A 21,119-nucleotide genomic window follows, 5' to 3' on the forward strand; every position below is an offset into this window, starting at 1 on the left:
CCGGCGACTTGGGACTCCTTGACTTCGGCTTCTACGGTTTGGATTAACTTTATTTTTCCAGCGTGGAAGATCTAACGGGGATTTTCTATCTATAGACACGTGTCAGGGTACTACTGGTTTCATTTACTTTCTTGACGTGGGATGCGTTTAACGGTTTGGATTAGCTTGATTTTTCCAGCGTGGAAGATATTGCGGACGTTTCTGCTAAATCTACACACGTGTCAAGTTTCTACTGGTTTTTTGTTCCTCCGTGACGTGGAGTAAGAAGTCTTCTGGAGTGTTCGATACGGTTATCGTGATACACTACCACACCAAAAGTTGATCTATGATCTTACGGCCAATCATCACTTTCTATCTTAACAACTCCGTTATAAACTTTCTTTCACATAATCGTTTTTAATGACTGGCATTGGCAAACGCACGTGTCAAAGAAAAACTAGGATTTCTATGATTTTATTTTTTTATAATTATTTTAAAAACTATTTTAAACACACAATTTAATTTATATAATATTTTGTTTTTTAAAATCTATATAATAAAATGCAATGGTGGGTCATTAGAGTTTTATAAGAAGGAGGAGTATAAATGACATCCCACTCAGTTACAATTTTGTGTGATTCATATTATTCTATTTTTCTTTTGTCCTTTCAATTTTATTGTTTTACCTCTCTTCTTCTCTTATTTTTTTAATAATACCCCTCAAATTTTACAGTTTACTGTTTTTACTGGGGATAAATGTCATCTCCAACTACTGTGAAGTAGGCTCCACACTATTTTTTCTTTACCCCTTCAATTTTATTGTATTTCTTCTATTCTCCCCTTCTTTTTCAATAATACCCCTTCAGCTTTGTTATTTGTCATATTTCACCCATTTTCAATAATATCTCTTTAACTTTACCGTCTTTACTAACTTTTATTGTTATGATTCAAGTCTACAATTAAGAGATGGAGATGTAAGGTATAAGAGAGGGACGAGTCAAAAATAGATAAAAAGATTATGAACAAGAGAACGTGTAAAGAGAAGATAGGTAAATAGTAAGGCATTTGAGCGAGTGTCTACTTCGCTATTATAATAAAAGTATTTTGGGTATTTTGAGGATATTTTATCTAATGTCGAGATTGAAGAGTTTAAAGTTTTTTAATTGTCGAGGTCGATGTTTCAACACTACAAATGTCAATCTCAACCATTTAAATACTTCAATTTTTCAACATTGACGCTAGATAGATCTTCTCGAAAAATCTAAAATGTATATATTATAGTAGCATTACGACTAAACCTTCAAAATTGTGAGTGTATTCTCCATTCATTACTAGTTGTTACAAATTGTTGAAATAGATCGAAAATTATATCTAAATCTTGAAAATTGCAAGTATGTCGTTCTCCATTTGTCATTTTAGTGTTGAGACACACATATTTTGCATTGTCTCGTAATAATAACAATAAAGATCCATCAAATTTTAGACACTAAAGATTAAGGCTACAACTTAAGCAGGCTAACCCGAACTCAACCGTATTGATGGATGAGTTTAGGTTAGGAAATCTCAACTCGAATTGAATTCGGGTTGAGACTTCGATAGGGGTGTCAATGGGTACCCATTTACCCGAAATCGAAAATCCTGATTCCGGTTCCTTTTTTATTAGAATCGATTGGAGTCAAATCTAATATGGAATCAAACCAATAGGAACCAAAATCATTAGGTTGTAATTTTATTTTTATATTATACATGACTCAAAGTTATCGTATATTTTAAAATTAATATATATGATATAAAGTTATTCACATTTCATATAAACTAAATATTTGAGCTTAATACGAGACATTTCTTTTTTAATTCATTACTTGTAAAGGAAATTAATTTTAATATTTGAAAATAAAAGTCATTAAATCATTATTTTAGTGGAACAAATTACTATTAAGTTGATACTTTACAAATAATATGTTATTTTTTAGAAGGGATTTCTTTTTATAATGATTTTGAAATAAAATTTATCATTCGATTCTTGAGATTCGGAACCAACAGGTACCCATCATTTTTTATGGTTTCGGTTTCGATTCCACTTATTTTAAAATTAGCATTGAAACTGATAAGAACCATAATCGATAAAATATGGTGGTTATGGTTTTAATATTCATGGAAACCGAACCAAAATCGACCCATTGACACCCCTAAGCTCTAGGCAACCCAACTCAACTTAAACCCGATGTTATATATTTACATATAAATATTTGTTATTTGTTTATTTTTTAAATATTTGTAAATTTGAGGACAAGATTTTATAATATAAAAATTAATGGATGTAATGGTCGTGTGCAAATTTATTTACTATCAATTATTATTTTTTTTTTACATTTTATTTATTTTTTAAGATAAAAAATTATTGTGTCGATCAAAATGAAATTAGGTTTTTTCAACAAGCCCAACCCATCCAAAATTACCTAACTTGGGCTAATTTGAGCTCAATCTGGTTTTAGAAGCTCAATCTTGGGTTGAGCTTGGGTTACTGAGCTTTAGCCCGATGGTCGAATTGAGGGTTTTACAACTTGGGTTGAGCTTGGGTTGACCATCTAATCCCCTAGGTCATATCCTTACTAAAGATACATAAAATTTATGACATCTAATATTACTTTTACTCTTACGCAAGTGATAAATAAACCTAACAATTTAGTGAGGGCACCCACACCATAGCCAAAATCTTTTGTCCTATATGGGTTAGAAGTTTCAGAATAAGTTGTTTTTTTTTTTTTTAAGGATGATCACCAAAAATCAATCTATTCCGAAAATTCTAATCCATCGTAATAAGTTGAAGAATTGCGGACCGTTCATTTTTTTAAAAAACCATTTTGACGAGGTTATAAAGTTTAGAATGAGTTGATTTCTAGTGAGATGATCTCCCAACCACAAAGATCATCCTCACTAAAAACCAATTCATTTCAAAATTTCTAACCCATACAAGACAAAGGGTAGTGTTATATGCACTCCAATTATTATTGAGGGCACCCACACCATAGACAATTTTTTTTTTTTTTTTGGTGTTATATGAGTTAAAAGTTTCGGAAGCGCTGAATTTTGGTGAGGATGATCTCCATGACCTCATAAAAAATCAACTCACTCCTAAACTTCTAACCCCATCAAAATAAGTTGGAGTATTGTAAATCATCTATTTTTTCGTAAATCACTTTTGATGAGGTTAGAAGTTTAGGAATGGACTGATTTTTTGTGAGAATGATCTTCTCACCATTGAGATCATCCTCACAAAAAATCAGCTTAAGGCATATAAAGCCCAAAATTTGACTATAGTGTGAGTGCCTTTAACCTACCCTGGAAAAAAAAAAAAAAAACTTTGGCAGACGTGCCTGGCAAAATTGATAGGCACCTTCAACGTTACTCTTCCTTCCTATTATAATGAGTAGGCGGAGTAGTAGCGGTTCGACACCAAATGGATTTCATCATGTAATAATAAAAACAACCAACATCACTTTGTGGTTAGTTTTAAATTTACAAAAATATCCCTATTTTTATCATGTAATCTTAAAAACAACCCTGTAATTAATATTTTAAATTACAAATAAGCCCATGCCACCCGCAGCTCTACATAATTTGATTATGGAAAAGTTGAGGTTCTCCGTCAAACACGATTGAGATGCCAGGTATTTCCAAGAAAAAATTACGTTCGTAAGTAAACAAGTTCTACAAAGTCTGTTTGTCTCATTCTCATCTGAATCGTCAAAAGTCTTTGATATAAAATGCGGAACAAAGTCTTCCATTCGTGCGACGATGATGTTTAACGAACGGCTTAGATTGGAGGTTGGAGGACACGTTCCAATCTCATCTGTCCAACGCAGTTGGATGCTAGAGCTTTTCTATATTCTTCATCTTCATAGTAAGCACCGCTGTACACCAGCTTTGGAATTAGAACAAGTGTTTGGGGGCCTGAGATCTGGACTTGTGTGAGAGCGCGAGCGAGAGAGCAGAGAGGAGTATGTTATGATGAAGGACTCCTATCCCTTGACCATCACCACTAAACCTTACAAAACCCTATTTGGTTTTTTAATTTCTCTCTCATACGTTCGATTCTCTTCTGGCTTTGTTAATCTCAGAGGAAAATCCTTCTCCATTCCCTTTATCGATGCTCCCGCCAGATTTGGTAATTCTCTATACTTCTCTTTCTCTGTAAATTTTTTAGGTTAAAATAGAAGAAGAAAAAACTCACAAGTTCTTCGGTGCTTCTAGGGTCTTAATTTCGCAGATTGTTCAGTTAAAATGGAAACAAAGATTTTTATTCTAATTGATTTTACAGCTGTTCGGGTCAATAGCTCGGGTATCTGTGGCGCTTTGTACTTGGCAGATCCTCTCGATGCATGTTCTTCGCTTGGGAACAGTGTGGGATCGGATGAAACCGAGAAAGTGCGGTTTGCTTTGATTGAGAGGGGTAGATGTTCTTTTGAAGACAAGGTTCGGAATGCTCAAGCGAGTGGATTCCAGGCGGCAATCGTTTATGACTACCGAGACAAGAGTAATTTGGTTTCTAGTGAGTCCAATTTCACTATAATGCTTGTTTTTCTATTTTTTTTTTTTTTTTACCAGTATTCAAGTTACCTGCATCATTGTTTTTATTCTCATAACACTTACTTGCTGCATTTTCTTTGAAGTTAGTTAAGATGGAAATTGCAGAATTTGGCCTTTTAGTTGGTTACATAGGTTTACACTTTCTGAGATTAGCTGATTTTTGGTATCTGAGTGTTTTTTTTTATTATTATAAATATATTCAATACTTTGGGATGAAGAAAAGTCTGCTTTGTTTTGAGAACAATAATGTTAGATTTTTTTGAGGTAGTTTGATAAAATTAGGCATAGTTAATGTTGATTGTGCAAGTGTTCTATGTGTCACCAATTAGGTGTTTGGGAATGAGTTGTTGGCAAAGAGAATTCAGAAAAATTGTGAAAATAATTGAGCCAGGGTTAGGGTTATGTGAAATATTATATCATTAAATCCCATATTAAAATATAATAATAAATCACAAAACCCCATGTTGATATCATCGATGCGTTTACTACAAGTAATGATTGGTTCACAATATATATATTTTTGATTAATAGCAAGAAAAAAACACAAACAGAGTGGAGAGGTCGAGTTGACCTACACCAAAAAGAAAAATACAAGAAGAAGAAAAAAATAAACAAGAAGGAAACATAGCACAAAACACATGAAGCTAGGCCTATGATAGATTACAAAGAAACTCCTAGCGAACTAAAAAGTCCTCGAAGAATACCCCTTTGCACTCTTTAAGGATCTTGCGCCAAAAGAACAAGAGCCCAAGGACCTACAAACATAATTCTTGAGATGTCTACTCATTTCCTTCGAAGATTCTAGCATTTCTTTCATTCCAAACATCCCAAGTAATCGTGAACGGAGTTAGACTCCAAATCAATCTTTTGGAAGATCGAAATCCATTTCCCAACTGAATCCATTCCCTAAACACCTCTCTCACAGTTCTCGGCACACAAGATTCCACACCAAACAAATAGAAGAAATGAGCACACGCCTATTTTGCCAAGCGGCAATGCAATAGAAGGTCATTTATCGATTCCTCATCTAACAAGCAATGCAACAACAATTCGGGCCTCAAAAACCTCTTTTTCTCAATTGATCGACCGTTAGAATCCTCTCCTTCACTATTGTCCACACAAAGAAAGCCATTTTAGATGGCACCCTTGGGCCCCACACAGCCACATATGGGAAGGTTGGATCCCCACTCCTATTTAAGTTGTTATAGAAGTCTCTCACCGAAAACAATCCTTTGCTATTTGTGTTCCAAACTCTTGAATCCTCTCCTGTCAAAATTCCTGGCACATTGTCTTGGCAAGTCAACAACTCTAACATCTCTGGCATCTCCCAATCGTTAAACGGTCTCCTAAGCCCCAAGTTCCAACTAGTACCACTGATATTAATCCCACGAAAGCTAGTCACTGGGAGGTTCCTTTTTCTAGAGATGGCAAAAAGAAATGGCAATCTCTCCTTCAAAGAACCCACTCCACACCACGAGTCTTCCCAAAATCTAACCTTATCACCCTTTCTTACCACCCTTTTATTGAATTGTGGAAGAATTTTTTAGAATGCCTTTCCAAACTCCACACCCACGACACCTCTAGTGTTGATACCATGACCTGGGTTCAAACCCACTTTCACCACTAACCTGCTTGCCTTAAAAAAAACATTTATTGTAAGAAATAAAATTATTGGCTCCTATTCATAGAGAAATTACAGCACGTGATAGGGCATGACATGGACAAAAACGTTGTCCTCATGGCCAAGTCGAGTGATTCACAAGATGAAAACCCTTGCCAGTGCCAGAAAACTGTTTAGAGCAACTCTCCAAAAAATGTCATGTGTTTTCTAGCAATAATCATTTTCATCATCAAAGCATTATCCAAACTATATAGGGTTAGCTGAACAAATTTTGCTTGTTCAATGTTTATTCAAGCGTCTTCATAGATGCTTTGACTACCTCAATATGTGCTTTTTTGGTTTTGCACTAAATCAAGCCTTCAACCTACGACTTCCTTCTCATTGGTGTAGCCAGTCTCTGTCGTTAATTGCCTGATTAAGCCATTTCAATCGACTTTCCCTTAATTTATCACCTTCCGGGGCTACTTCTACATTTTTGCCAATGATTTTGTTTATGATTTCATTCTTCTTGTTCTTTCCACTAATCCATCTACAACTTCATTTCGCCCAACATTCAACTGCATAAAGAATAACCAGTTCCATAGTCATCTTATTAACTTTTTCCTATCAATTTGATTAGAACTTTCCGGTCACTTAACACTTTGTAAGGGCACCTCCAGTATGACTACTTACACCTAGACTTGTATTTGTGTTTGTATTAAAGTTGCATTCCATATTCCCTTCTACATGTTCTACACTTCGTAAGGGCACTTCACTTTAACTACCTACACCTAGCTTTGTATTTGTGTTCATATTAAAGTTGCATTCCATATTCCCCTGTACATGTTTTTTGTAATGCCTATATGTCTACTTGGGACACCTTTTGTTACAAAAATCCACTGAATTAACTCTCCTCTTGGTGTATACATATTTGTTGGTTTATGAATTACTTGTAAGATTCCCAATATTATCTTGTCGCTTGTGTTTTTTTATCCCACTTGCTAGTGTGATATTGAAATAGTCAGTTCTGTCCAAGCATTGTTCTACCCATAGTTTAAAGTTTTGTGTCGTTTCAACAGAACATTCTGGTTTTAGCCGAGACCAGAATGGAACATGGCTGAAATATTGAATGTTTTGGATTGTTTTGAAATGCTTCGGTCGATGCCATTTCATATGTCCTCGTAACTGGAAATTGCTGTGAAATGAGATTTTCAACCTTGGCTCTTCCTATTATTGAGCTAACAAAATATAGTATCTTTCTAGTGCTTTCTTCATTCTTTCGATGGAGTTGTCTAGCCAAATTGAGGACCACGACATGCTGAAACCTCCAATTGAACTATTAATCTCCAATTTATTCTAAATGGTTCTCTTATTCTTATTTGAACAGATTCCCCGGGATATTTGAAGATACCAAAATGCAGGGGTAAACATGCAAATATGAGAAAATGTAGGGGATACGTACAAAAACCACTAACCAAAATCTTTAAGGAAACTCTTGATGCAGTAGAAAATAAATGTTTCGATTGAAGGTCTGAAAATTTGTTGAATATTCAGTGTTTGAAAATGTAATTTTGAACTTTCTGCCAAGTAGACATGAAGGTTCATAAAATTTAGTGTTCCTAGATTTTGACTGGTGAAAGTAACTTTATCTAAGCACATACTGAGTCAAGAAGAAAACTAGTGAAACTTAATGAGTATGTAAGAAATAATTGCATAGCTATTTTACTTTTATTTTTCCTGTTTGGTAAACCTTTTTTCAATGAGATTAGTAACTTGATGATGGCGGGAACTGAACCCAAGTCTATGGTATCATCACCTATAGATTTCGCCAATTAAGCTGGCTGGCACCTTCAATTACATAGCTGGAACCTTCAACTAAGCTATTGAAACTTTACGAATGTATAAGAATTTCATAGCTATTTTTCTTCTTTTATATATATATATCCATCATTTGCACCATTTGTTATTACATGTATCATCTATATCACTGCTTTGATATTCCTATAAAATGGATTGACATGTTATAGCATTAAGTTAGCTTGTTTTGGATATTAGTTACTTGGGTTTTTATGTTGCACAAAACATTGCATTGATTTTCAGTATAACATTTTTATTTTTAAAATTATTTTTTAGAATTTGTTCAATGGGGTGACTATGTGAGCTTATTATTGGTCTTTGCTGAAGTAACTTAAGAAAAGCCATCACATTGAATAAGCACAATTCCCTTTTTCCCCCCATTAAATACTTGTGGAGGTATGTACATTTGTGTGTAACTTTTTAAATATTGGTGTAAGTATATGTCGTTTCTTCTAAAAGTGGAATGACTCGAAAATAAATGGCAATGTACAAATTTTTTTAGAAATTATTGGGGGGTGGGTGGATTTTTTAAGTATTGTGGATAACTTATGAGCCACTCTATGAAATTAAAAGATGTGATGATGGAGAACATGTTAAGATAAGAAACGATGGTATTAAATAACTAATTTGGCTTTTATGCGAGGGAGATTAAATATTGAAGATGTCATAAAAATTACAAGAAAATAGTAAGACTAGTGTCTTCATGTGGTCTTTTTCTGACTTAGAAAGCATGCGATGGAGTCTCTAGAGTTACCCATAAAAAAAGAAAAAAGAGTAGAGACTTAATTTGGTGGATTTTAAGAAAAAAATTGAGTAACAAGTGAGTCTATTGACATTTAAGGACATGCATGTTGGAGCAATAATTGGTGTTTTGACAATGGATTTGCACCATGAATTGGTCCTACAACTACACATTTTTTTATTAACTCTAAATACGCACCTTCTACGGACTATATAAACTAGAGGTCCTATGAATGAAGTGATTGTTCATATTCAATAATAGTCCGTTGATGTATATTACCTACAAATGATGTGTAGTTTTTGAATTTTTTTTTTTTTTGATAAGTGAAAATTTATTGATAAGAGGACAGGGTGTCCTCAAAAAGCAAAAATAGTTTACAATCTCCCCTACTAATAGTTTCCCATCTAAACAAGAAATCTTCAAAAAACAAACTCCTAAACTCCTTAAACTGCTCACACACACAAAAATAAAAAATAAAAAAACAAATGACAAATATTAAAAATTATCTCCTGCAACAAGCTTTCTTTGCCATCGAAAGTGCGCCCATTCCTCTCTTTCCATAAGCCCCAACAAATTGCAAGGGGAGTAAACTTCCACAAAATCTTCAACCTTGTTAAAAAAAAGATGGAGACTTCCAATTGAAAAGAAGAGAAGTAACCGAGCTAGGAAGACATGAAGAAACCTTAAACAACGATAAAGTGATTGTTGTTCACTTCACCTAGAAAGATTGAGTTGCAATTATAAAAGTTGGTGAGAGATTTTCTTTGGAACGATAAAGTGGGAAATCGTAAATTTCATTTAGTGAATTGGAAATTGGTCTGCCGACCTAAAAAGTTGGGTGGTCTTGGGATTAGGATATGTGTAGTGTTGATTAATGAGATTGAAAGAGTAAATGTGAAATTAAAACTATGGAGAGACACCTTAAAACCTAAGGGTTTTGAGGTTAGTAAGATGACAACAATACGCAATGGAACTTTAGTAGGGACACTCATTAAGGATGATATACCGGTTGAGATTAAAGGTGCCACTTCGGGGAGGTGGTAAAGTTTGTGTGTGGTAATACCATAGACCTGGGATCAAAACCCTTACTTAAACTTATCCAAGTTTGTGTGTGGTAATACCATTGTATTATATCATGGAATTTTGATGGGGACATCAAAGCTTGAAGAATAATTTTTATTTTTATTTTTTAGGGCTTTATTTTTTATTTTTTTGGGCTTATTTTCATGTATTATTGGCCTATGGTCTTAGTATATAATATCTAGGGATAGTTTGGTAAATTTAGTTTGTCTTTTATTTAACTTTATAAGAATTGAAAATTTAGGAGAGAGAAAGTTATGAAAATTAAGTTATTTGTTTGGTATTTTAGTTTTATTAGGATTCTTAGATATATATATGTTGATTGTATTAAGATTTTTTTTAAGGAAAAATTTGATGAATAAATAATGAGTTTCTTTCATAGAGTTTCTTGAAGTGAGTTCTCTATCATTTTTGGTGTGATTCCAAGAAACCCTTGGTGTGATTCCAAGGTTCTATCCCATCTTTTTTTGTTTTAATCTTATTTTTCTTTTCTTGATTTTCTTTGAATTTTTCAAGAAATCTTGAATTCCTGATTCTTGATTTCTTGAATTTTTAGATTCTTGAATTTTGACTTCTTGAAACCCCTTTCCCACAACCCACATCTTTAACTAAAAAACTCTTTATTTGAAACATCTTTTCTTCAACCCTTAATCCTTACCCAATATCTTAAACCAAATTCCCTAACCCCTCAAATTTCCCCTTTTTCCCTCATAGCCCTGTATCAAATACACTGATCTAACTTGAGGGAAAAATTTACAGGGTAGTAATATGACTAGCTATGCTTTGTTGACTTATGCGTTGAGCAGTCAAGAAAGAGAATTTGAGCATAGCAGAGATATGGATGTTGCGATGGATTTTTTGTATAAGGTAAAATGAAGGCAAGTGGATTTAGATGATTTGGGCACGTGCAACAAAGATCAAATAAAATTCCGATATGGAAGAATGCTTCCGTGCAAGTTGAATGAATTGTAAAAGTGAAAGGAAAACCAAATGTGATATGGATTGAGATTATAAGAAAATGTATGAAGGCAGTATGGTACAATAGGGTGCATGTTGCTGATGGCACTATTAGGGATATATTCATGTTCTCTTCTTTTTTCAGTATTATGAAACAAACAATCTTCTTTTAGGAGGTCGGGGTAGCTCAATGCTTGAAGTCAAGGTGCTTCGGCACTTAGACAATCGCCTAGAGGCTGGCCTAACTGCTAGGGATCCTGAATATGCAAAAGACAATTGAAATTCCCATGTGGAAGAATGCGTCTGTACAAGTTGAAGGAATTATGAATGTGAGAGGGAAACCAAATGTGACTTGGATTGAGGTTGTGAGAAAATACACAAAGGCAATACGACACATATCTTCAGGGAAGATTTGAAGGCCAAAAATGAATGGCGTAATAGGATTCATTTTGCTGACCGCAATATTTGGGACAAATTGTAGATGATGATCCATGCTTCCTGTTGGGAAACTTTATTGTTTGCTTTTTTTTAGTATTATGATACAAACAATTTTCTTTAGTGGTGTCAGCAGTAGGCTAACGCTTCTAGTCATGGTGCTTCAGCACCTAGTCAACTGCCTAGAGGTTGGCCTATCTGCTAGGGGTCTCGAGTCCTAAGGTGACCACCTAGGCAAAGCATTAACCACACTAGGTAAAAGGAAGGTAATAGCTTTCATCATTTTTTTTTTTCTGTATAATTTAGTACTCAAAAGTCTTAAAAGTGCTGAGGTTAGAGTAGAAGTGCTATATATGGTAAGGAATGGGTGTGATTTGGACAGGTCCGCTCTGAACATGGCCAATCACGAGGGTTATCTATTAGTTAGGTGGCCCAAAATTGCAACATGAGTGTTTCACGTGGCAAGAGAACCCCATCTTAACATGCAATTTAGTCCACGGTGACAGTTCAGAAATCCTATTTCCTTTTTTGCAAATGTTTCTACATTTTCTTCATTGTTTTTTGAAAGATAATTTTCTGTTCTCTTTTTGATTGGTAATAAATTGCCTTCCTTACTCCACCTTCTATCTATTTAATTCAATTTAGTTTTTTTTTCCTATTTCTAAGCTCCATTTTCATTTATAATGTTTCATAAACATTAGCTTTCTCTATATTTGTAGTTTACATTGATCATTATGAATTATTATTCTTCTAGTAGTTGCATGAATAGGTTTTGTGCTGACTGGTAAAAAACTATGTTATCTTTTATGTTAATCTGTGGGTTTCGGATGTTCATTGAACTCACAGAATTTGGAGTTTCAAATGAAACCTTTTCTAGTATTTGACATAAATTTGTTCCTTGTCATTATCTTCAGAAAAATAACCTTCTTGGTGAGTTAAACCATTTTTGAAATTTTTCCATCGAAGTCTCAACTTTGACTTTTTGAGTCATGTCTTGTCTCTTAACATAGTGGTGTAGGTACCCCAGCATTACCCCTTACTCAAACATGCTCAAGGGTAGTGAGATTCTCTTAGAAATTTCTCATTCTAAGAACGTGCTAAAATAAAAGTTCGAATAATATACTACTGATGTTTGCTTTAGAGTAGCTTATCAAAAAAAGAAAAAGGAAAAGGAGTTTGCTTTTTGTCTTTTCTGAAGTGAGCCATTAGTAGGGAGATAAAATAGCAACAGACATTGTTATCGTAATCCAGATAATTGGAGTACCTGTGATGATTTCATCTGAAGTCCTCTTTGGATTTAGAGCTCAGATAGTCAAAGGACGCTTATGTAGGAAATTGGACGTAGAACATCCAATTTCATTAGAAGACAAGAAAGAAAGAGAAAATAATAATGCTATTAACTAATTGGAAACACAATTATCACTACTTCGTACAACCATATCTGGGTTGGGTCATGGAAACAAGTTTATCAATTGCAGAATATGTTTTTTGGATGACCACAAAAGATGCACTCGTTACCCTAAGATCCATAATATATCATCTTTACTATGTTTCTTCTTATTCTGTACTTGTATCAAACCATAGACCTCATTAACTGGCCTAGTGCACCACACGGTCCCTCCACTGCCAAATACTCCAAGGCCATCACATAGGGCATGATAAGGCAATCTTGCTAGCCACCACTAAGAATAACTCCAACAGGGATATCCATCTCCATACCCATTTATGGGTAACCGTGGGCTTTTTTTTTTTTTTTTTATAAGCAAAGATTCATTAATAGAAAAGCGAGATCGGCTGAGATGACCAATCAAGCAAGACCAATACAAGAGAGAACTACTTAATAGCAAAACAACACACCCTTTCCCAATTCTATAAATTCTTTATAAAAAAAAAAACCTAAATTCCTTGATTACCTTAGACCAAAAAAATACAAGACCCAAGATAAACAAAATTGTTTCTTTACAATCTTTCTTTTTTCCATCAAAGGTGTGGCTATTTAGCTCTTTCCAAATCCCCTAACAAATTGCAAACGGGGTGATACTCCACAATAGCCTTTTTGCACCAAAATAAAAGTCAAGGAAAGCCCAAGAAATGAAGAGTACCTTTACAATTCTAGGCTTCTAGGCATACCAGTCGAAACTTCGAACAAGCTAAAAAAGTGGCCCCAAATCTCAGAGGTAAAACTACAATGAAATGATTTGAAGATTCTCCGTTACTCAAATACAACAAACAACAGTTCACCCCACACAAACCTCTTCGCACCAAAAGATCTACCGTCTGAATTCTTCTTAGAGTAGTTGTCCAAGCAAAGAAGGCAATCTTCAAAGGCACTTTTGGACCCCAAATAGCAACATGAGGAAAATAGGACCCCTCCCCAATATGCAAAGAATGATAAAATGACTTCATCGAGAATCTTCCTTCCTTGCTTACCTTCCACGCTCGTCCTCTCTCCACATCAGAACCGAAGGATGAAGTGCCAACGACTAACCTACCAACCTCTTTCACCTCCCATTCATTGAACACCCTGCAGAATCCAAAATCCCAAGCCCAATCTCCACTAACAATCCTTCTAAAATTGGATACAGGTAAACCCTTTTTTGAGGATATGTAGTATAAAGATGGAAAAACCTCCCTAAGGGGATTGTGTAACACCAAACATCTTTCCAGACTCTCACCCTATTACCTTTTCCCACCTTAAACTGGGTTCTAACCTTGAACGCTGAAAGAATCTTCATGATGTCTTTTCACAAACCACACCCGTGAGCATTCCTAACCGTCCTGCTTTCCCACCCAAAATGCCTCATAGCCAAACTTTGCCATTATAACTTGCCTCCAAAGACCATCTTCTTCCACCCCAAACCTTCAAAGCCACTTTCCCATAAGAGCCGAATTCACCTCTCTTAACCTCCTAATACCCAACCCCCCACTCTTCTTATTAGTGCAAACCCTCTTCTAGCTAACAAGATGTTTACGCCTCCCTTCTTTTCATGCCACAAAATTTCGAAATGAGTTTTCTAACCTCAATTCCACACTTTGAGGCATCGAAAATAAGGATAAGAAAAACACTGGAATACTCGAGAGCACGTTTTTAATCAAAGTCAACTTGCTCCCCTTCGATAAATGGTTCGCTTACCACACTACTAATTTCCTTTCCACCCTTTTGATCACGGTGTCCCAAATTGCCAATCTCCTATGTGGAGCACTCAAGGGAAGCCCCAAATAGGTAGTAGGACGACTATCCACCTATCAACCCAAAGAAGCCGCAAGCAAAGATACAAATGGAACCCTTCCGACCCCCAACACCTTGCTCTTTCTCATGTTCCCTGGAATTCCGGAGACTGCTTTGAAGCAACACAAAAGATAACCTAATCTCCTTGTTTGATCCAAGGAAGCATCAAGGAACACTAGTGTGTCATTTGCGAATTGTAAGTGCGAAATCGTAGGAGGACCCCCAACACCAATCGAGAACCTAGATAAATCTATGTTCACCACTCCTCTATCCAACATTCACCCTAAGGCTTCCGCTACTATAATGAACAAGAAGGGGGATAGGGTGTCTCCATATCTTAAACATTTGGAACTCTTGAAAAACTCTTGAGGTGATTGATTGACCAACTCCGAGAAAGGAGAAGAAATACAAGTCATGATCCAAGATATCCACCTTCTACGAAAACCCATCCTCCCAAGCATGTATTCTAGAAAATGCCAACTAACATGGTCATACCCCTTCTCTAGATCTACTTTGCACACCACCCTAGCCTTTCCTAATTTCAACTTAGAATCAATACACTCGTTTGCTATTAAGACCCCATCTAGAATCTGACGCCTTTGATGAAAACACTTGGATTTCCGCCAATCAGCCCTCGAATTAACCCTTTCAATCTGTTAGCGAGTAAACTTGCAATGATTTTATAAGTAGTGTTCACCAAACTAATGGGTCTCATCTTTGGATATTCATGGGGTATGCACTTCAACCGTGCTACCCACAAGGGCTATCCATAGCAGCCATCGTGAGATAAAGGATTGAGGAACCCTCTTCTCTTCGTTCTCAACAAACACCTGAAATCCTAAACCATTAAGCCACAAATGGAGGTTCCTGAGACCAGAAACCATTAACCAGAGAGGGAGGGGGAGAGGAGGGAGAAGCTTTGTGGAGCTACCCATTTGGGTCGTGAAAATCCACGACCCATATTTTTTTATTTCACGACCCAAAATGGCAGTTGAGAGAGGATGGGTAGTTCGTTGGAGTTGCTCTAAAAACTTTTTACTGTGAAATAGTTTCCTTGTTTGGTTTTTGAGTGACTGTAACAAGTTGGTTCCTTGGATGCAGTGATTGGAAACTCTGAGGGCATATCGATACCTGCAGTCTTTGTTTCAAAGTTGGCAGGCGAAACCCTACAGAAGTTTGCTCAAGGTGAAGAAGGCGAATGCTGTATCAGTCCCTCATTAGATGAAACAGCCTGGACTGTGTTGGTAATTTCATTCATTTCTCTTATCGTCATAGTAACTGTTTTGGCTACATTTTTTTTTACTCGGAACCGTCGAGTGCATCGTCAAGGATCACATCACCATCCTACAAGCATGGACAGTCGGATAGTGGAAGTCCTTCCATGCTTCAAATTCAATACCAATTGCCCGAGTGGCCGCCGCACGGGAGAGACTTGTCCCATATGTCTTGAAGACTACAAGGATGGAGAAACCCTGAGAGTTCTCCCCTGCCGACATGGTAAGCTGATCCACTGTGCCTTATTTAACCAACTTGGTGATCATGATTCAATATTCACTAACTCAAAAGTTATTTGCAGAATTTCACGCAAGCTGTGTGGATTCATGGCTGACCAAGTGGAGTACTTTCTGCCCGGTGTGCAAGCATGATGTGAGGACAGACACAACAGATTATATGGTAAGTGAACGAGTGAGTTTGTTGTCTTCCCTGACTACTAGGTAGTCCTACACTTATCAGTTTACTTCGTAGTCCTACACTGCTGGGTCGTCTCTAAGTGTGGCCAGTCTATTCCTTTTTGGTCGGGTCCATTATTCTGCTGTATCTTTATGGGAATTCCATGTAATTTCTGACTGTAATTCTGTGGAAATGAATGCTACTTGGCCTTCATATCATGTGTCTTTTCTTTAGGTGGGGTGGGAGAGGATAGGCAAGGGGGGTTATTGCTTAGTAGGTGAGAGTGAGGTTTGAACCCTGGTTTTTGTGTTGTCAACACCATAGTTTTAAAACGGTTGGGTCAGCTCCAAAGTCGGTGGAGACTCAACTTGTTTTGATTTTGAGGTGATTTTGCTCCAAAACTTGTTGGAACCAACTGGCTGAGTGAACTTGAGAAATAATCAAGTGAATTTGTCAACTCGGTTGAGTTATCTTGAAAATGCACCACCTTGAGTCAGGAACTTGCCCTATATTATGCAACTGTATAGTATATTTGTGGAGAACAACGAATAAATTATTTGTTATTTATTTTAAAAGATCAAAACCTCTTTTTTAAAGATAATACATTTTTGACCTATTCTGTCCCGTCTTGAGTTGAGTTGAGTTCTAAAACTGTGGCCGATTTGTGATTATTATGCTATTGAATCAAATATAGTAGTTTTTGTTTTTGTTTTTTCCTTAATTTTAGCTCAAAACTTTTTTGGGCAATTTAGGCATACCCTTCCATGGCTGGGTGAATATTTGTGATACCCATGTTTTCCAAGTGAGATGCGCATCCCTAATCCATAAATGAAAATGTACAACCTATCATCTTCCACCTCTGGTAAAATAGCCTTGATTTTTCTTTTCAAAATAAGTCATCTTCAAGATTTCGGTAAAATCTGCTATTATACTATTCAAAGTATAAACTTGACCTACTTATCCTTTATAGTAAAATGGGTTGAAAATGATGTATAAAAGACAAGGTTGATTAGATTGGAAATAATTTTCCATAGAAATTGAACTACTTGAAGATGAGGAATTTTGGGAAGAAAAATAAGGTTTTTGGCTAGGATTGAAGTCGAGCTTAAGGGAATATCAACGTGAAAGGGACATTTATTCAATTTGAAAATTTATGTTTATCTCAAATATTCACCAAAACATGGATGAGTTCGCATAAATGACAAAGCCCTAGAATCCAGAGTCTCATTTTATTTCAAGCCAATCCAAAAAACTATCGATTCTTGATTTGAACCGGCCCAGGCTGTGGGTAGAAGAAAGGCAATACATTTCCAACCTCCCTCTAACAAAGAGTTCTCGCACATTATAAAAATAGTGAAAAGTCCATTTGGTTCCTCTCTACAACATATCTTTCCGTGGAGACCCAACTAAAGAAAATAAAATTATTAAATTGTCCTCAAGTACCTAACGCACTATTTAAAAACAAATCCCACAAAATGAATTATGACCTCACTACACTTTCTAAATCTATGCTATAAAATCGTGCTTGGATAGGCCAAATTCAAACCATCAAACGCCAGTGATCTCCATAAAAAAATGGGCCACGTAGCAACACTTGGAGTTACAAGCACGCGGGACGTGTAGTAAACAACACCTTACGTTTCCTCCCATCTAAATTCTCTTGTGCGCGTGACGTGTCCACAAACACACACAAATTAAATAAAAAAAGAAAAATGAGAGTTGATAAGACGTGCAAAACAACTGCAATTTGCCCACCTTTATCTTTGATGGTTTGAAAGACAGAAAACCAAAGCTGAAGACCCGGAAAACTAGCGAAGAAGAATTTTCTTACCTTTGAGTCCCATATATATAAATACACAAGTACCCCTCTTCATGGACATTCAGAAGAGGTGATCACTTCTATTAAATTTTGCTTTATTATTCGACATGGGTATATATACTTGGGTCATATTATTTTCTGGAATCTGTCTTCTCCACTTTTGTAGCTCTGGCGAAGTTGTAACAGTTGATGTTCATCAAGCTACGGATCTCATCCTTTCAGGCCACCGTTATCTAGATGTTAGGTGGAGCTCTTACAGTTAACTTCTAATTCATTTTTTTTTTCCTGGAAAAAAATGTTGGAATCATTATGGGTATTGAGTTGATTTTAGTTTTGATTTTTGGAGGTTAATTTGGTTACATTTTAATTAATTAACAGGACAACAGAAGAGTTCAAGAAAGGTCATGTTGATGTAGCCAACGCTTTGAACATTCCTTACATGTTCAGCACACCTCAAGGTTTGTGTATTTGTGTTTTTATATACAGCCTTTTGTTTTTAATTTTATTCTTTTTAAAATAAAATAAAATAAAATGAACTCTATTTTATTTTCTGTATTTTTTTTTTATTGAATTTCAGGTAGAGTGAAAAATCCTGAATTTCTGGAGCAGGTTAAATCCGCTTGTAGCAAGGATGATCATCTGGTCGTGGTAATGTTTGCACACCAACCTTTTCTTATAGCATCCCAATAATGAAACTAATAAATGGATTTCAAAGATATGGGGATACCTTTTTCTAAAGTTCCATTATGACACTCCATTCATTGTCTCTTCAAGTAAAATCATCAACTTCAATTCACTCTCATTCCCAAATCCAAGTCTCTTGAAATTAAAATCACTCTTTTATCATTGTAACACGCACATATTCTTCTATTTTCTCTAATTTTTCAATTATCAATGTTAATGGCCTAAAGAGATGATTTGGATTAGATTGAAGAAAGTGAAGATTTTATAGGAGATCTAAGACGTGGAGACAAATTTAGGGGGCATGGAAGATTATAATTAGAGTTGGCCTCTTTGGGATTTTGGATAGAGAGTATCATTACTGCTTACTGGTGTGTGATAAACAATAGTTGGTATGCCAATAGAATTTATTTATTATTAATGAATTATTTTGTCAATCTATCAAGGTGTGCCATCCTAAAAAGAATATGTGCTTTTGATGGAAAAAATAATAAATTTTGTAGAAGACAAATATTCATGTCAAAATGCAGATATTATACTTATACATTATAAAATATGAAATTTCTCTTCAAAATGCTTGAAATTGTAAGACACGTTCAAGCATTAGACCTTGATGAACAGTCCTATATTTAACTTAGAAATATCAAATTGTCTGTTTTATCCAAACCTGGCCCGATTAATTGGGATAGAAAGATGAACCTGGGCCATGGTTTTAAATCTCGTCCCATACGTTTCCATTAATGATATGGATTGTCGGTTGAGATTTAAAACCATTGGTTCATTTGTCTCATTGTTGAACCAGACGACTCAAATGTATCGGAAAACTCGTCTGAGATGACTCGATCGGTCTCGTTCATGGACAAGATGAGACATCAAAACGAGTTTTAAAACCATGACCTGGTCTCCACCTAACTCAAATCGTTGGAGCCCTCATATTAGAATCCAAAACTGTGATGCCCACATCTTTATTGTTTGATTTAAACTGTGAAGGGTTGTCAAAGTGGGGTCAGATCACTTTATGCATCAGCTGATCTTCTTGAAGCTGTAAGTTTTCTCCTCTTTTTTTTTAGTTCCTTCTTTTATAAATCTCTCTCTCTCTCTCTCTCTCTCTAAAGAAGATAAATTTAAAATCTTAAATGGCAGGATTTCAAGCATGTGAGCAACATGGGAGGGGGTTACGCTGCATGGGTGGAGAATGGGTTGTCTGTGAAGAAACCTGAAGCCGAGTTGTGATTAATTAGCTCATTCTTCAAAATCTTTGAAATTAAATGTTTCTTTCATGTGGTGGTTCGAAAATGTACTAAGCACTAATTTGTCTCCAATCAGAAAATATATATTTCTCTATCATAGTCACGTAAACCATATCATGATTTTGTATTACTTCTATCAACCCCAAACTACATCACCAACCAAATCCAATCTGATTGAACTTGGGCTTAGAGATGATAGATCGATTGATCGAGGTCTTGACCTGGCAATCACAGTATCTGATGCTCACCCAAAATCATAATTAATTATGGGACTTAGGTATATATCAGAATTAGAATCATTTGTATGCAATAAATTTCAATTTTGGGTACATTGAGAGGATACCCATTCTTGGGATTCGTTGGTTTGGATTGTAGAGCCTGATTCTCTATTTTGACAATGGATTGTCATAATTGTATTATAAGAATTGATTTTCAGATTACAAAATCTTGTTTGGCCAACTCCGATTTCAAAAAATTGATTATAATATTTTTTTGCCCAATTGCACATTTCAAGGTTGAAGATGAGAATACAAATATTTATTTTAGAGATTGAAGATTAGTTTTTGGAAGAAAAAAATTCAATGGTTTTTGGAAAGAGGTTGAAGAAGAGGGCATTTCTTAATAATTTTCAATAAAATGTTATGATTAAGGTACATGTCTAAATTATTCAAGAAATTATGGTGGTTTTGAATTTTTATAAAAAAATTATTATTACTATTATATGTATTTTATGATTTTTTTTTTTTTCTTCATTTGCAAATGATTTGCATGTTCCAAGTAAGGCCTTCAATTCAACAACACCAAAAGTGGATTGTGTGAGAATCAAAACATAACCTAAGAAATATATATATATATATATATATATATATATATAGGGTCCTGTTCGGCACCCTAAGTTTTACCACACACTTTAACAAACGCGTTTTATCTTACATGGGTTAGAAGTTTCGGAATGAGCTGATTTTTGGTGAGGATGATCTCTATGGTGAGGAGATCATCCTCACCAAAAATCAGCTCATTCCAAAACTTCTAACCCCATCAAAAATGGTTTACAAAAAATGGACAGTCCACAATTTTTTAACGTATAAACATAGGGCTAAACATTTCGGAATGGGCTGATTTTTGGGGAGGATGATCTTCTAATCATAGAGATCATTCTCACCAAAAATCAGCCCATTCCAAAACTTCTAACCCATGTAGGACAAAAAACGTTTGTTAAAGTGTGTGGT

The 21,119-nt window shown here is 35.4% G+C and overlaps 2 protein-coding genes across 3 annotated transcripts; both read left to right on the plus strand.

Annotated features, from left to right (window-relative positions):
- Positions 1-3,644: 3,644 nt before the first annotated feature.
- RMR1 (receptor homology region transmembrane domain ring H2 motif protein 1) lies at positions 3,645-16,353 on the plus strand. Its single transcript, XM_086436148.1, has 4 exons — positions 3,645-4,147; positions 4,301-4,531; positions 15,571-15,966; positions 16,046-16,353. Exons 1-4 carry the CDS (start codon positions 3,988-3,990, stop codon positions 16,186-16,188), a joined length of 930 nt encoding a protein of 309 aa, XP_086292274.1. The 5' UTR covers positions 3,645-3,987; the 3' UTR covers positions 16,189-16,353.
- Positions 16,354-17,865: 1,512 nt separating this feature from the next.
- STR18 (sulfurtransferase 18) lies at positions 17,866-19,987 on the plus strand. 2 transcript variants are annotated; one of them, XM_086436150.1, is made up of 6 exons: positions 17,866-18,029; positions 18,126-18,203; positions 18,338-18,417; positions 18,537-18,607; positions 19,631-19,684; positions 19,784-19,987. In XM_086436150.1, exons 1-6 carry the CDS (start codon positions 18,013-18,015, stop codon positions 19,871-19,873), a joined length of 390 nt encoding a protein of 129 aa, XP_086292276.1. In that variant the 5' UTR covers positions 17,866-18,012; the 3' UTR covers positions 19,874-19,987. The 2 variants fall into 2 exon arrangements, with proteins under 2 accessions (XP_086292276.1, XP_086292275.1); XM_086436149.1 differs by having other exon boundaries at positions 17,881-18,203.
- Positions 19,988-21,119: the final 1,132 nt, after the last annotated feature.

This window comes from Akebia trifoliata, chromosome 3, assembly GCF_017979445.1.
Source record: "Akebia trifoliata isolate Shusen 1 chromosome 3, ASM1797944v1, whole genome shotgun sequence".
Lineage (NCBI taxonomy): Eukaryota > Viridiplantae > Streptophyta > Magnoliopsida > Ranunculales > Lardizabalaceae > Akebia > Akebia trifoliata.